The sequence below is a fragment of the Herpailurus yagouaroundi genome, unplaced genomic scaffold, assembly GCF_014898765.1.
Source record: "Herpailurus yagouaroundi ecotype Mexico unplaced genomic scaffold, PumYag 151455, whole genome shotgun sequence".
In the NCBI taxonomy this organism is placed as follows: domain Eukaryota; kingdom Metazoa; phylum Chordata; class Mammalia; order Carnivora; family Felidae; genus Herpailurus; species Herpailurus yagouaroundi.
Genome location: NW_024422789.1, coordinates 31,999 through 44,509, shown reverse-complemented (window position 1 = coordinate 44,509; position 12,511 = coordinate 31,999). Strand labels below are relative to the sequence as shown.

Here is a 12,511-nt window from a genome sequence, read left to right as displayed (position 1 = left end):
TGACGCATTCTATCGTCGCGGCAACCCAGCGCCGCAGGTGTTGAAGATGAGGGGCTGAGGCTCAGAGAGGCGAAGTCACGTATCCGAGGTCACACAGCCGGTGAGTACAGAAGCTGAGATTCAACCCCAGCAGCAAACAGCAGGGCTGATGAGCCACTTTATAGGTGTCCACACTCTCGTGACAGCCCCAGGGGCCAGGCGGGGGAGGTATTTTGGCTCACTTCATCTTGTTTGAAGGACGGACCTCAGCGTCAGTAGCCGAGGCCTCCACCCTACACTGTGGTCAGCTCTGGCGTTGGCATTGTGGGGGAGAGGAGGGCGGGGACAACACGCTCCTGGCTGCCAGGAATGGGAGGAGCCTGGGCCCCAGCCTCTCTGGAAAACCACCGGTCTGATGGTAGAGGCACAGCCCCTGGTCTCAGGGAGCCCTCTAGTCTGAGAGTGGAGACACGGCCCTGGTTCTGAGGAGGTCAGGGTCTGACGGGGGACACACAGCATTGTCCTCTTTCGGCAGGCGCTCGGGGCAGCCCCGCCAGGATTCCAGGCGGGCATGACAGCACCGAGGGACCAGATGGGGGCCTGAGGCTAGAGGCTCTCATGTCCCAGGACCTCCGTGCCAGGCAAGGTGGGGCCACCTCACGGCTCCGACACAGCATCCCTAGCTTCCCAGAGCTCGCGGGTGTGGAGTTGCACTTCCTCTCTCTGCCCTGTCCTCCCTGCAGAGGGAGAGGCTGGTCCGGGATCCCTGGGTCACTGCTGCTCGGGGAAGGCCCCTCGGTGTCCCACTGAGGCCACCCCTGCCCGCAGCCTGGCGCCTGGGACCCGTCACCACCACTCGCCCTCCGGCAGATTATAGTCTCCCATCCTCCACCCCCACCCCCACCGCCCGCTCGCCCTCCATCTATCTTCTTGTCTTCGGTAAACATGTGGCAAACACTTGCTGCGTGCTAGGCGCTTCCAGGCCTGGGGACACGGTGAGGCTGGGGTCTCCGGGAAGCCTAGAGGAGAGGCCTCGCCGATCCAGGCCAGGGAAGGTTCCGGGAGGACTTCGTCTCACACGTACGGGTGGGGTGCGGGCACAGCCTGTGCAAAGGCCCTGAGGAAAACCAGCGCCGTCACCGGTGCCTGACTGGTGAGCCTTTGAAGAACATAAATTAGGTCAAGAGACTCCTCTGCTCCCACCTGTGAAGCCCCCAAGCCACCCAGACTGAGCCGAGGCCCTGCGTGGTCTGGCCTCGGAGGCCTCCCCCTGCCTGCCTCCTCTCCAGCCACCCCGCTCTCCTCCTGGTTACCCGAACGCACAAGCTTGTCTCCACCTGAGCACCCCGGCAGGGCCCTGCTCCCCACTGGAGGCTTCTTCCCTAGATGGTGCTGTATCCCTCTCACTGTCTCACAGAGGCCTTCTGAGCTCGCTGGTCAGAGCCAATGAATGAGTGAATGAATGAATGAATGAATGGATGAGACTGGGTGTGTCTGGAGCACAGGCAGGCAGGAAATCGGCAGAGGAAGAGCCGGAGGGGGGAGGCAGGGGGAGGAAAGACTAGGGCGGTGTAAAGTCTGGAGGGCTCCGGAGGGTGGGCTTAATGCTGGGGGTGATGAGAAGCCAGGCGAGGGCCCCGAGCAGGGCAGGGAGACCCCTTCCTCACCTCCGGGAGCTTCCTAGAGCCCATCTACTCCTCGGGAACTTGGCCAGACAGACGAGAGGCTGAGGCTGGAAGGAGGGGCTTGCCCAGGACCCACGGCAAGTGCAAGAACAGCATCAGGGGGCCGGGGGCTCCAGAAGCCGGCGTGGGCATTTGTTTTCTCCTGTATAATAGCTTTGATTTTGCCCTTGAACCCCCCCCCCCCCCCCCCAACGCCGGAAATATGTATTCTTTAACCCGGTCAGCCTGCCCTGGGCCCTCCGGACTCGGTCGGTCTCAGGACGGCTGCCCCCACCTGGCTTTCCTCTGGCTGGTGTCCAGCCGGTGGCCAGGACTGTGGACTCCCACCGCAGTGCTCCCTCGCGCTGCCAGCCCTCGCAGCACTGCCCAACCCCTCACCTGCCTGGGATCGGGAACCAGCTGTCGTCCCCGGGGGGACATGTGCCACAGTGGCCTGGGGGACGTCCAGCTCCCCTGGGCACCACGCTCCTCTCTCCTCCCCTCTGCGGGAGCCAAGGCCAGCGTGGGTGGCCAGATCTCCCCGGTAACAGGGTCTGTGCCCCCCCCCCCCCCCACCGCCGCCCCAGCCTCCTCTCCTAACCTGCCGCCCCTCCCCTCTCCTGCACCTGCTCTCCGGCCCCTCCCGCACCCCCCACTCCTGCCCCCTCCTTCCCCGGCTCTCCGTGTCACCATCTGTGGCACAATCCTTCTCTGTCACTCTGCCTGCCACCCCCTCCTTCTCCTTCCTCCTTCCTTGCTCTCCATCCCTGCCTCTCTCCGCATCTCCTCTCGCCCCTTCTCTCCTCCCTGCCACGCATTTCACATCACTCTCCCTCATTCTGGCTTTCCACCCACTCACTGTCTTCTCCCTCTCCCTCTCTCTCCACCTCCGACCGACCCCCCTTTCCCCTCTATTCCTATTGGCTTCCCATAGTCCCTGCTCCCCTTTGCTTCTCCGTCCACCCCCACCCTGCGCTCCTGCCCGCAGAACCCCCTCTGTGCCCCTACCCGCCCCCTCCTCCAGGACGTGTCCTGGAGATGGGGGGGTGACGCACAAGGCACCCGTGGGAAGTCAGGGCCGCAGACCAGATGGGAGAGGCTCTGTGGGCAGCTGTGGCCGCCGCGGGCCTAGGAGGGGGGATCGGGCCGTAAGCCCTGTAGAAGTGGGCACCGCGTGGGGACCCCAGCTAAGGGTGCTCTGGGAGCTTGGGGACTGGGCAGGGAGGGGGGCAGCAGGATGATAACCAGCCTGGCGGCAAGCAGGGGAGCCCTCACCCCATGGGCAGGTAAGGAGGCTGGGGCATGGGTGGGGCCCCAGAGGGTGGGGTGCCGGGGCCCACCCTCTGCCCAGGGTGAACTTGAGAGGCTGGGGGCTGGGGGCTGGGAGACGGTGGGAAGGCCCAGGGAGGAAGGAGGCCTTCCTGTGCCCTCCTGGTGGGCTGCAGAGGGTGGGGGCAGGTTAATCTCGGACTCTCGTGCCATGGTTCTAGAATACTGGGATCGCACAACAGCAGAGTGTCAGAGCTGGAAGAAAGCAGATGCATCATGTCGGTTGGCCTCCTTGGCTCACGTGCCAGCTTCTCTGAGCTCCCCCTCCACGCCGGGCGCTGTGCTCACGGCACGCTCCCATTTAATCTTTACAACAAGCCCGGGAGGTACGTCTACCTGTCTTCATTTGAACGGGAGGAAACTGAGGCCCGGAGCTAGGCAGTGACCTGCCCAAGTTCACACAGTAGCCTGGTGCCATCATTCTGTGGCAGAGACCAAGCCCCCAACCCCGGGCCTGCGGGGCGTGTTCCTGGGGGTCGGGCCCCGGGCCTGGAATGGGATGAGTCAGTGAGTCGGCAGTGATCAGCACAGTCCGGGTCTTTTGGGGGAAGGCCCAGTGTTGCAGAGGGCGGGCAGAAGGCAGTCGGCCAAGGGCATCAGCCTGCGGCATTCAAGGCCGTCCTGGCTCTTGGTTCCTCTCAGCCCGGGGCCTTCAGGGAAGCCAGCAGGGCCAGAAGGCACTGGTGATTCAGGAGTAGACCAAACCGGGTTTTAATTCCCGTCTTCCGCTCACCAGCTAGGCGAACTTGTGCAAATTACTGACCTTCCCTGAGCCTCAACGTGCTCCCCTTTAAAAATCCTCCCTCCTGGGCTTGGTGAGGATTTCACGATGTGGGTCTGTGCCCAGGAGCAATGCCCCCACTTTGCTCGGAGCTCTGGGTGCTCACCTGCTCGGTCTGTTCACGTTTCCCAGGGCTCGGTGCTGTGTCAGGGGCTGGGGCTGAAGAAACAAATAACTCAAGGTCCCTGCGACCCAGAGCCTGCGGGTAAGCGGATGGGGGCAGGCGAATGGAAGGTGATGGGCGTATCTGGCATCTCTGAGGGGCTCTCCTGAATTGCTGTGTGGCTCGGAGCAGCCCCTCGCCCTCTCTGGGCCTCTGTCCCCGCCCTCCCAGAGCAGTCCTGTGAGGAGTCCGCCCCCGGCTTTCAGGCGAGCTTGTGCCAAAGATAAACCAGACAGGGAGGAAAAGTCCCTCCTCCCTGAGGATGAACCAGATCATGCACAGGATCCCAGCTCCTTAAAGAAAAGGAGGCACCTAAATTGTAGGGGCAGAAAGCTGTAATTTTCCGGCTCCTGGCACCCAGCCTCTTAAACTTTGACAGGGAAGATGGGCCCAGATGGAGGGTGGAGGCAGGGAGTCTTCCAGGGAGGGCAGGGGCTCTGGGAGGGGCTATTGCACCCCCGGGTACAAAGACAGGGCCTGGACGGCCGGCCACGCGCGCCCGTGTGTGCGTGTGTGTGTGTGTGTGTGTGTGCGCGCGCGCGCGCCTGAGAAGGAGGTGGGAGGGGGGTGTCCTCAGGGCTCACCTCCAGGCTTCCCTGGGGGCATCTGTCCCTGCAGCCTGGAAATTAGGTTTGCCCAGCTCCCAGGCTGTCTCAGAGCCTGGCGCTTTCCTGCCTCCTGCAGCCCCGGGCTGTGATTGGCTGCCCCATGGGGATGCTGTAAAGAGAATGCGCACAGGGCGGCAAGGTGGATGGGTGGGTGACGCAGGGCTCCGGGGCTGAGGAACCCAGAACTCCAAGGTCTCAGATTCGACGTTTCCAGGTTGAACAAGGGCCGATTCTGGCATTCAGGAATTCTGACATTCAGACTCAAGGACGCGGAATCTAAAAATCTGTGACTCTACAACTCAGGCCTAAGAATCTAAACTTCTGGTTTTAGGGTCTTACGATTCCAGGGGTTTGAGCCCACGATCCTAAGAGTTCAAGAGCCCGAAGAACAGCGAGGGAAGCTCTAAATAGGTTGGTGGGAGAGTGGGATGCAGGCTGGGTGCCTCCCCAAGGCCCAGCCTCAGTCTGCCAGCCTGTGAAATGGACACGCGTGCGTGTGTGTGTTGGGGGCGGGGGGGGGGGCGAGGAGGACGATCTTAAGGGTCCTCCCAGGTCTGCCCCTTCTTTTTTTTTTAAATTTTTTTTTCAACGTTTATTTATTTTTGGGACAGAGAGAGACAGAGCATGAACGGGGGAGGGGCAGAGAGAGAGGGAGACACAGAATCGGAAACATGCTCCAGGCTCTGAGCCATCAGCCCAGAGCCCGACGCGGGGCTCGAACTCCCGGACCGCGAGATCGTGACCTGGCTGAAGTCGGACGCTTAACCGACTGCGCCACCCAGGCGCCCCTCAGGTCTGCCCCTTCTTAGCTGTGTGACCGGGGCTAATGTGTCCAATGGTGGGGACAACACTCGTCCTTCCCCCATCAGACCCCTAGGATGCTGCATTTCACTAGCTTCGCCTGGAACCTGGCAGCTGGGGTCAGTGACAAGGAGCTGGAAGAGCTGTTAGGATCCTATGAGCCCCGTGTCCAGATAGCTCCTCCCTTAATGCCGCCGTCCCAGAATCAGGAGAGCTGATGGGGTCCCGGGGTGATGATGGGGCACCCCCTGGGGTTGGAGGAGCGGGGGGGGGGGGGGGGTGCTCTGAGCCCAACCAGCCTGGGGCATCATCAGGAGCAACCAAGGTCAAGGGGTTCTTTGCTATTCTAGGCAGTGCCCGGCCTGGTGCTCAGAGAGACTTTAGAAACCGAGACGTTTGTTCCTAGTTAGGGTGCTTCCTTTTTCCAGAAGTTTTGCATCTTTTTTTTTTTAATGTTTATTTATTTTTGAGAGAGAGAGAGAGAGAGAGAGAGAGAGAGAGAGAGACAGAGTGCGAGTGGGGGAAGGGCGGAGAGAGAGGGAGACACAGAGCCAGAAGCAGGCTCCAGGCTCCGAGCCGTCCGCACAGAGCCCGACGCAGGGTTCGAATTCACGAACCGCTGGATCATGGCCGGAGCCGAAGTCGGACGCTCAACCGACTGAGCCACCCAGGCGCCCCCAGAAGCTTTGCATCTTAAAAATAGTGTCCAGATAGGGCAATGCAGGTGGCACTGGAAGGATCCGGGCACAGTGTTGGGTCAGAAGGGGGATATCAGAGGCTTTCCTTCTCTCTCAGGGTTTTCTGTAGGGACAGGCAGGAGCCAAGGGATGGTGGGGGGAGGTCATTAGGAAGAAGGGGTGGGGAGCCTTGGCCTCCACCTGGGCCTCCTGAGAGCCAGAGGTAGGCTACCAAGTTCCGAGGTGGGCGGCCTTTCCTAGCGGGTCTTGAATTTCCGCTGTCGGCAATTCCCACCCCCTTTGCATTAAGAATTGTCCACTCCGGGTTCCTCTGATTCACCCGATGCCTCCAACACCGATGCAGAGCCTGTGCTGTATGAGGGACGAGGAGACGCTTCAAAGCGGAGTGAGAGGGTCTCCACACTTAGGGAGAGTCAGTCTAGCGGGGAAGCCGGGAAGCGTCTAGCTCCTTGCAACACACGGGAGGCACGATAAGAAAGGTACTAACCTTAGTGAACGGGCATGCTGCATGGTGCCCACCGTGTCGCTGGGCAGACTCTCATTCATGATTCAGGACCCGTCTGGAACCTTCTCTTCCCTGGGAAACCTGCCCCACTGGTGCAGAGAAGTGTGGCTGTTTTTGTACCTCCTTTCCGGTGTGAATTTCTCACCATGGGGGGAGAAGGGGCCCCACACGCCCACCCCCCTGTCCAGGTTCACAGCTGGCCATCCCAGGCAGGGCCTCTGTGGGAGCGCAGCGGGACAGGCTAGGCTTGGGGGGGGGGGGCCCCGAGCACTCCGGTTCCGGGACAGGGGACATCACTGTGCCTGTGGTTCCTAACTCCATTCAAAATCTGAGGAATCTGATACAATCTCTGGGCTCTGCCCAAGACAAGACGTAGACGCATGAACTTTCGCCAGAGTTTTGGGGGGTTCACGGATCCTCTGAAGTTCATAGAGAGACCCAGGTTCAAGGTTAAAGACCCGGGATACGCAGCACCTTTTTTTTTTTTTTTTTTTTCATTTTTTTTTATTTTTTTTTTTTTTGGAGAGAGAGAGGGAGGGGGCGGGGCACAGAATCCGAAGCAGGCTCCGGGCTCCGAGCTGCTGGCACAGAGCCCGACGCGGGGCTCGAACTCACGAACCGCGAGATCATGACCGGAGCCGAATGTCGGACGCTCAACCGACAGAGACACCCAGGCCCCCCCTCCACCCACCCCCAGCACTGTTTTTCCAATGTGAGGGCTGAGACCTGTGGGTGGCTGTCTCGGACGAACCACATTTACTTCTCCCAGTTCTGGAGGCTGGAAAAGCAAGATCAAAGTGCTGGCTGATTCCGTGTCTGGCGACACCTGCTTCCTGGTTCGTGGTTAGTCCTCTCCTTGCCGTGTCCTCACAGGGCAGAAGGAGTGAGGGGCCCTCTGGGGTCTTTTATGGCCCAGACCCCATTCATGAGGGCTCCAGCCCGAAGACCTAATCACGCCCCAAAGGCCACGCCTCCTAAGACCGTTCCTGGGGGGGGGGGAGGGTTTCAACACGTGAATTTGGGAGACGGGGACACGTTCGGTCTATCGCAGGGGGTGATGCCCTTGGGCTTGGGCTTCTGCCAGCCGAGGCATCCTGTGCAGAAAGGGCAAGTGTTGCTTTCTGAAACAGTAGGACCTCGCTGAGTCACAATGTAAAATAGGCTGGCGTCAAAGACGGCCGATAAACTCTGGTCTAGAAGGAAGGGCCTGTGTTGTCATGGGCCAGTGGACTGATCCGTTCACTCCTCCGTTAGACACCTGTGGAGGACCCACAGGGGCACGGGTGCCAAGGGGAAGGGGACCCTGCGAGGCACAGGCCAGCGCAGGCCCCCGCTCTTTGGAGCCAGGCAAGCCCGCGTCCCCGGCCACACCCTGGCCATGTGACAGACGTCACCTCTCTGAGACTCAGTGTCCTCGTCTGACAAGCGGGGATGCCTTGGTGGCCCGTGCAGAGTAAAATGGCTGGGGCCTGTCCGGCTCTGGCTGGGTGGGCGCTCTCGGCGTCTCCAAGTTCGGAGTGACGGGGGGAGGGGCGGTGGAGGGACCGCCATCACCCATCGTGACCCGGCTGTGTCCTTCCCCCTCCAGGCCAATAGCTGCCCGCTGACCACCGCCACCCCCGCCTCCTCGGCCATGGACACCCCTGGTTTTCCTTCATCGGCCCCCACCGCCTGGGAGCCTGGGAACGCCTCCTCAGCCTGGCCCCTGGATGTCGCCCTGGGGAACGTGTCCGCGGCCCCGAGCGTGGCGGGGCTGGCCGTCAGCGGTGTCCTGATCCCTCTGGTCTACCTGGTGGTGTGCGTGGTGGGCCTGCTGGGCAACTCGCTGGTCATCTACGTGGTCCTGCGGCACACGGCCAGCCCGTCGGTCACCAACGTCTACATCCTCAACCTGGCGCTGGCCGACGAGCTCTTCATGCTGGGGCTGCCCTTCCTGGCGGCCCAGAACGCCCTGTCCTACTGGCCCTTCGGCTCCCTCATGTGCCGCCTGGTCATGGCCGTGGACGCCATCAACCAGTTCACCAGCATCTTTTGCCTCACGGTCATGAGCGTGGATCGCTACCTCGCCGTGGTCCGTCCCGCCTGCTCCGCCCGCTGGCGCACGGCGCCCGTGGCCCGCACGGTGAGCGTGGCCGTCTGGGTGGCCTCGGCCGTGGTGGTGCTGCCCGTGGTGGTCTTCTCGGGTGTGCCCCACGGCATGAGCACCTGCCACATGCAGTGGCCCGAGCCGGCGGCCGCCTGGCGCGCGGGCTTCATCATCTACACAGCCGCGCTTGGCTTCTTCGGGCCGCTGCTGGTCATCTGCCTCTGCTACCTGCTCATCGTGGTCAAGGTGCGCTCGGCCGGGCGGCGGGTGCGGGCGCCCTCGTGCCAGCGGCGGCGGCACTCGGAGCGCAGGGTCACGCGCATGGTGGTGGCCGTCGTGGCGCTCTTCGTCCTCTGCTGGATGCCCTTCTACGTGCTCAACATCGTCAATGTGGTGCGCCCGCTGCCCGAGGAGCCCGCCTTCTTCGGCCTCTATTTCCTGGTGGTGGCGCTGCCCTATGCCAACAGCTGTGCCAACCCCATCCTCTACGGCTTCCTCTCCTACCGCTTCAAGCAGGGCTTCCGCAGGGTCCTGCTGCGGCCTTCCCGCCGCGTGCGCAGTCAGGAGCCTTCTGCCGGGCCTCCGGAGAAGACCGGGGAGGACGAGGGGGAGGAGGACGGCGAGGAGGCGGCAGGGGGGCGGGGGCAGGGGAAGGAGATGAACGGCCGGGTCAGCCTCATCGCACGGCCTGGCACCGGCGGGCAGGAGCGGCCGCCCAGCGGCACGGCCAGCAAGCAGAGGCAGCTCCTGCCCCGAGAGCCCGCAGCCGGGGGCAAGCCGGGCGCACTGCACGCCAGCTGTCTGTAGGGGCCTGCGGGGAGGCCAGCGTGGTCCAAGCACGGGGCAGAAGCTGTGGGGACGCCTCGGGCGGGCCACCCACGGTGCCCGGGGCCCCGTGACGGGATGTGTGGAGGCCTGGGCTCCCATCCTGTGGCTGCTGAGACTCACGGTGTGACCCTCGCGTAGGTCACTTTCCTTCCCTGCACCTCGTGTTCTCTTCTGTGACTCAGGCATGGGAGGACTGAGCCTGGCCCGGCTCTGCTGGACGAGAAGTCCGGAGGGGCATTGCCGCCGGCAGACCTGCCTGCGTGGGGCCCAGAGAGCTGCGCACCGGCCTTCCCCCTCAAAGACAGAGCATCCTGGCAGATGGGCCCGGATCTTGGCCCTCGGAGGGACGGACCGAGGTCCGGATTGCCCGGGGCTCAGAGTGAGGCTCCCAGGAGAGGGCCTGGGACCCCAAATAGAAGAAAGTCTTACCCAGCGCAGGGAGGGGTACACACTGCTTAGGCCCCACATCAGCTCTCCCCCACTCGCTGCAAGGCCTGGGCGGGCTCTTCTCTCTGGGCCTCAGGCCTCCCTTGCTGAACAACCCAGGAACCTCCAGGCCCTCTCGGCCCCGGGCGGCCAGCGCTGGGGCTCCCCTGCTCCTGGACAGAATTGTCCGGGATTTTGCAGGACAGTCAGGCAGTTCAGCTTCGGGGCCCCTTACCCCTTGGGCCCTTCCAAGGCCCTGTATCTTATTTTGTACTTGTAATTTTGTATTCTTTTTCATAAAGAGGGACCCCACACTGCATACATTTAGGCCACCTGAAGCCTGGCTCAGCTCCCGTTGAGGGCAGCTGACCAATCCCCAAAGCGGCTCACTCTGCGTCCCGTGGCGGGAGTGGGGGTGTCTCTGGGCGTCTGCGGGCTCCAGGAGCCTCCCCTTAGCAGCTACCCCCTGGCGTTCCTCCCCTCGCGGAGACCAAGGCAGGATCCGGGCCAGGCAGACTGGCAGGGCAGCACAGCGTCTCAACAGCGTGGTGGAGAGAAGGAGGGAGAGGAGGAGAGAGAAGGGAGGGAGGGAGGAGGAGGTGGGTGGAGGACAGATCTGCTCCGTGATCTTGGAGCGATCCTTGGCCCCTCTGGGCCGGGCTCAGGTGCAGCGTCCCCGAAGGCAGGCTGTGGATGCCCGGCCTGATCAATCTCCAGAAAACGATGCAGCAAGGATAGGAAAGCAAATGGTCTGGAAGGCACGGCGCTGGCTGCCCGGAGGGCCTGTCTGTGCCGGTTAGAAGGGGCCGTGTCTTGATGGAAGCCCCTCATTCTCTGGGGCTACAGTTTGAGGAGGCCCAGGGAAGACAAGCCAGCGGGGCCTGGACAGGGACCACAGGGAGGGGCCGCCATGCAAGGACTCTCTCTCCAGAGATAACCGTTTAGAGCCACAGTGAGGCTGGCCCTGGGGAGGGTGGTACTCAGGCTAAATCCCTCAATCCTCCCTCCCCCACCCCCCGCGGAGGGCAGGGAGCTCCTCAGGGAAAGTACGTGAAACCACAATTTGGGGAGACCTAGGTCTCCAACCCACCTCAGGATCCTGCCTCGCCTTGACCTCTCTGGGCCTCAGTGTCTCCGGCCTAAAACGGAGGTTGTCCCGGCTTGCCTACCTGCTCAGATCTGGGGAAGAAAATGAGTCATGCTGGGCAAGCCGCCAAGCACACCGCGACGACGGGTGGGGGTGGGTGCGTCACGTTATAAAGTGGAAACGACCCCCATGCCATGCCAGGCTTGGCCGACACCTGCTCCTTCCTCCAGCAGCCTCTCTGGCTCTGGCTCTCGGAGGTAAGAATACTGCGGGGCCCATGACAGGAGGAAGGCTCCGGAGAGTCAGAGGCCAAAGACAGGCAGGGCTTGGGGAACGCGGCCCCCTCAGGAGGTCACCGAAACAGACTTCGTACGCGTGTTGGCGCTGGAGGCCCGGCCCCCAGTCTGGGATCCCCCTGATGAGGATATGGGGGTCTGAGGGAAGAAGGGCCCCGGCATCTCGGCATTCCCTGGCCGGCCCCGCCTTCCTGAGCCCTGGGACAGGTGCGCCTGTTCTCCAAGGGCAGCTGGAAGGCCCTTTAGGGAAATCCTGTGCGACTCCTCCCCCTAGTTCTTGTCAATAAAGACAGTGACCCCCGACAAGAGCCGTGACCTGGGCCAATTCCTCTGCCAGGTGCTGTGCGTCTAGACTGGTGTGCATGGATGGGTGTGTGTGTGTGTGTGTGCGTGTGTGTGTGCCACACCAGCCATGTCTCTCTGGGCATGGGCTGTGTTCCCGGGGTCGCGTACATATGAATACTTGGAATAAATGAACGAATAGGGAGATCCCATTTCCCAAGCTGCAGGGGGGCAATTTTCACACCGGGACTCTAGCCTCTTTTGCATTTGTGCCATGAAGGGACCCTGAATAAATGTGGGGAGGGCTGGGGCGGGGGGGGGGGCTGGAAGGAGCTTGTGTAGGGGTTTGGGCCTGGAATCTGTGGGTTATTGGAAAGGCGGGGGCCACAGGGTGAGGAGAGACCTGGGGTTGTGAGCCTGAGCAGGAAGGAAAGAGTGGTGATGACCCTCCCTGCCTGATTCCTCCTCTCCAGGCGGTCAAGTTGCTCAGAGCCAGGGCCTTACCTTCAACTTCTCTCTCAGAGGCGGTTGCCAGGCAACAGCCCATGGTCACCAGGCTCTGGACCCGGACTTCATGCATCGGCATTGGCATCGGCATCGGCGGTGAGGATCTGGGAGTCTGCAGGGCCTGGAGTAGGGGGAGCCGAGGGCCCAAGGCTGCAGGTGTCCTCGCCTACAAGGGGTGGGGAAGATGGAGGTCACTGTCCCATGGGGAGGTGACAGCTGGGCTCCACAGGACTCTAAACGCAGAAGGAAATACTCTAAAGGTGGCAAGAACCCCAGGCTGGGGTGCGAGGGGCATTCCCCGGAGTAGCGCGAGGTCGCAGTCCTGCCAACGCCTTGCAGTGCCCCATGTCACCGGCGGGCCCTGGTGACGTTCTCAGTGACACCGCTGGCAGGCTGGCCTGAAGGCACGGGGAGGAAGACGCACAGTCTCCGCGCACGAATCACTACCTGGTGGGGGAGGGGGAGGGGGAG

At 62.4% G+C, this 12,511-nt stretch overlaps 1 protein-coding gene across 4 annotated transcripts; it reads left to right on the top strand.

Annotated features, from left to right (window-relative positions):
- The first annotated feature begins 2,269 nt into the window (after nucleotides 1–2,269).
- LOC121026672 (somatostatin receptor type 3-like) lies at nucleotides 2,270–11,559 on the top strand. Of its 4 annotated transcripts, XM_040469464.1 has the most exons (4): nucleotides 2,270–2,929; nucleotides 3,134–3,298; nucleotides 4,856–4,935; nucleotides 8,117–11,559. In XM_040469464.1, exon 4 carries the CDS (start codon nucleotides 8,162–8,164, stop codon nucleotides 9,419–9,421), a length of 1,260 nt encoding a protein of 419 aa, XP_040325398.1. In that variant the 5' UTR covers nucleotides 2,270–2,929; nucleotides 3,134–3,298; nucleotides 4,856–4,935; nucleotides 8,117–8,161; the 3' UTR covers nucleotides 9,422–11,559. The 4 variants fall into 4 exon arrangements, with proteins under 4 accessions (XP_040325398.1, XP_040325397.1, XP_040325400.1 ...); XM_040469463.1 differs by lacking the exon at nucleotides 4,856–4,935 and having other exon boundaries at nucleotides 2,272–2,929; XM_040469466.1 differs by lacking the exons at nucleotides 3,134–3,298; nucleotides 4,856–4,935 and having other exon boundaries at nucleotides 2,272–2,929.
- The last annotated feature ends 952 nt before the right edge of the window (nucleotides 11,560–12,511 follow it).

Bases quoted from the DNA above. Each gene is read 5' to 3' on its own strand.
- LOC121026672 (XM_040469464.1), top strand. From the start codon at position 8,162: ATGGACACCCCTGGTTTTCCTTCATCGGCCCCCACCGCCTGGGAGCCT.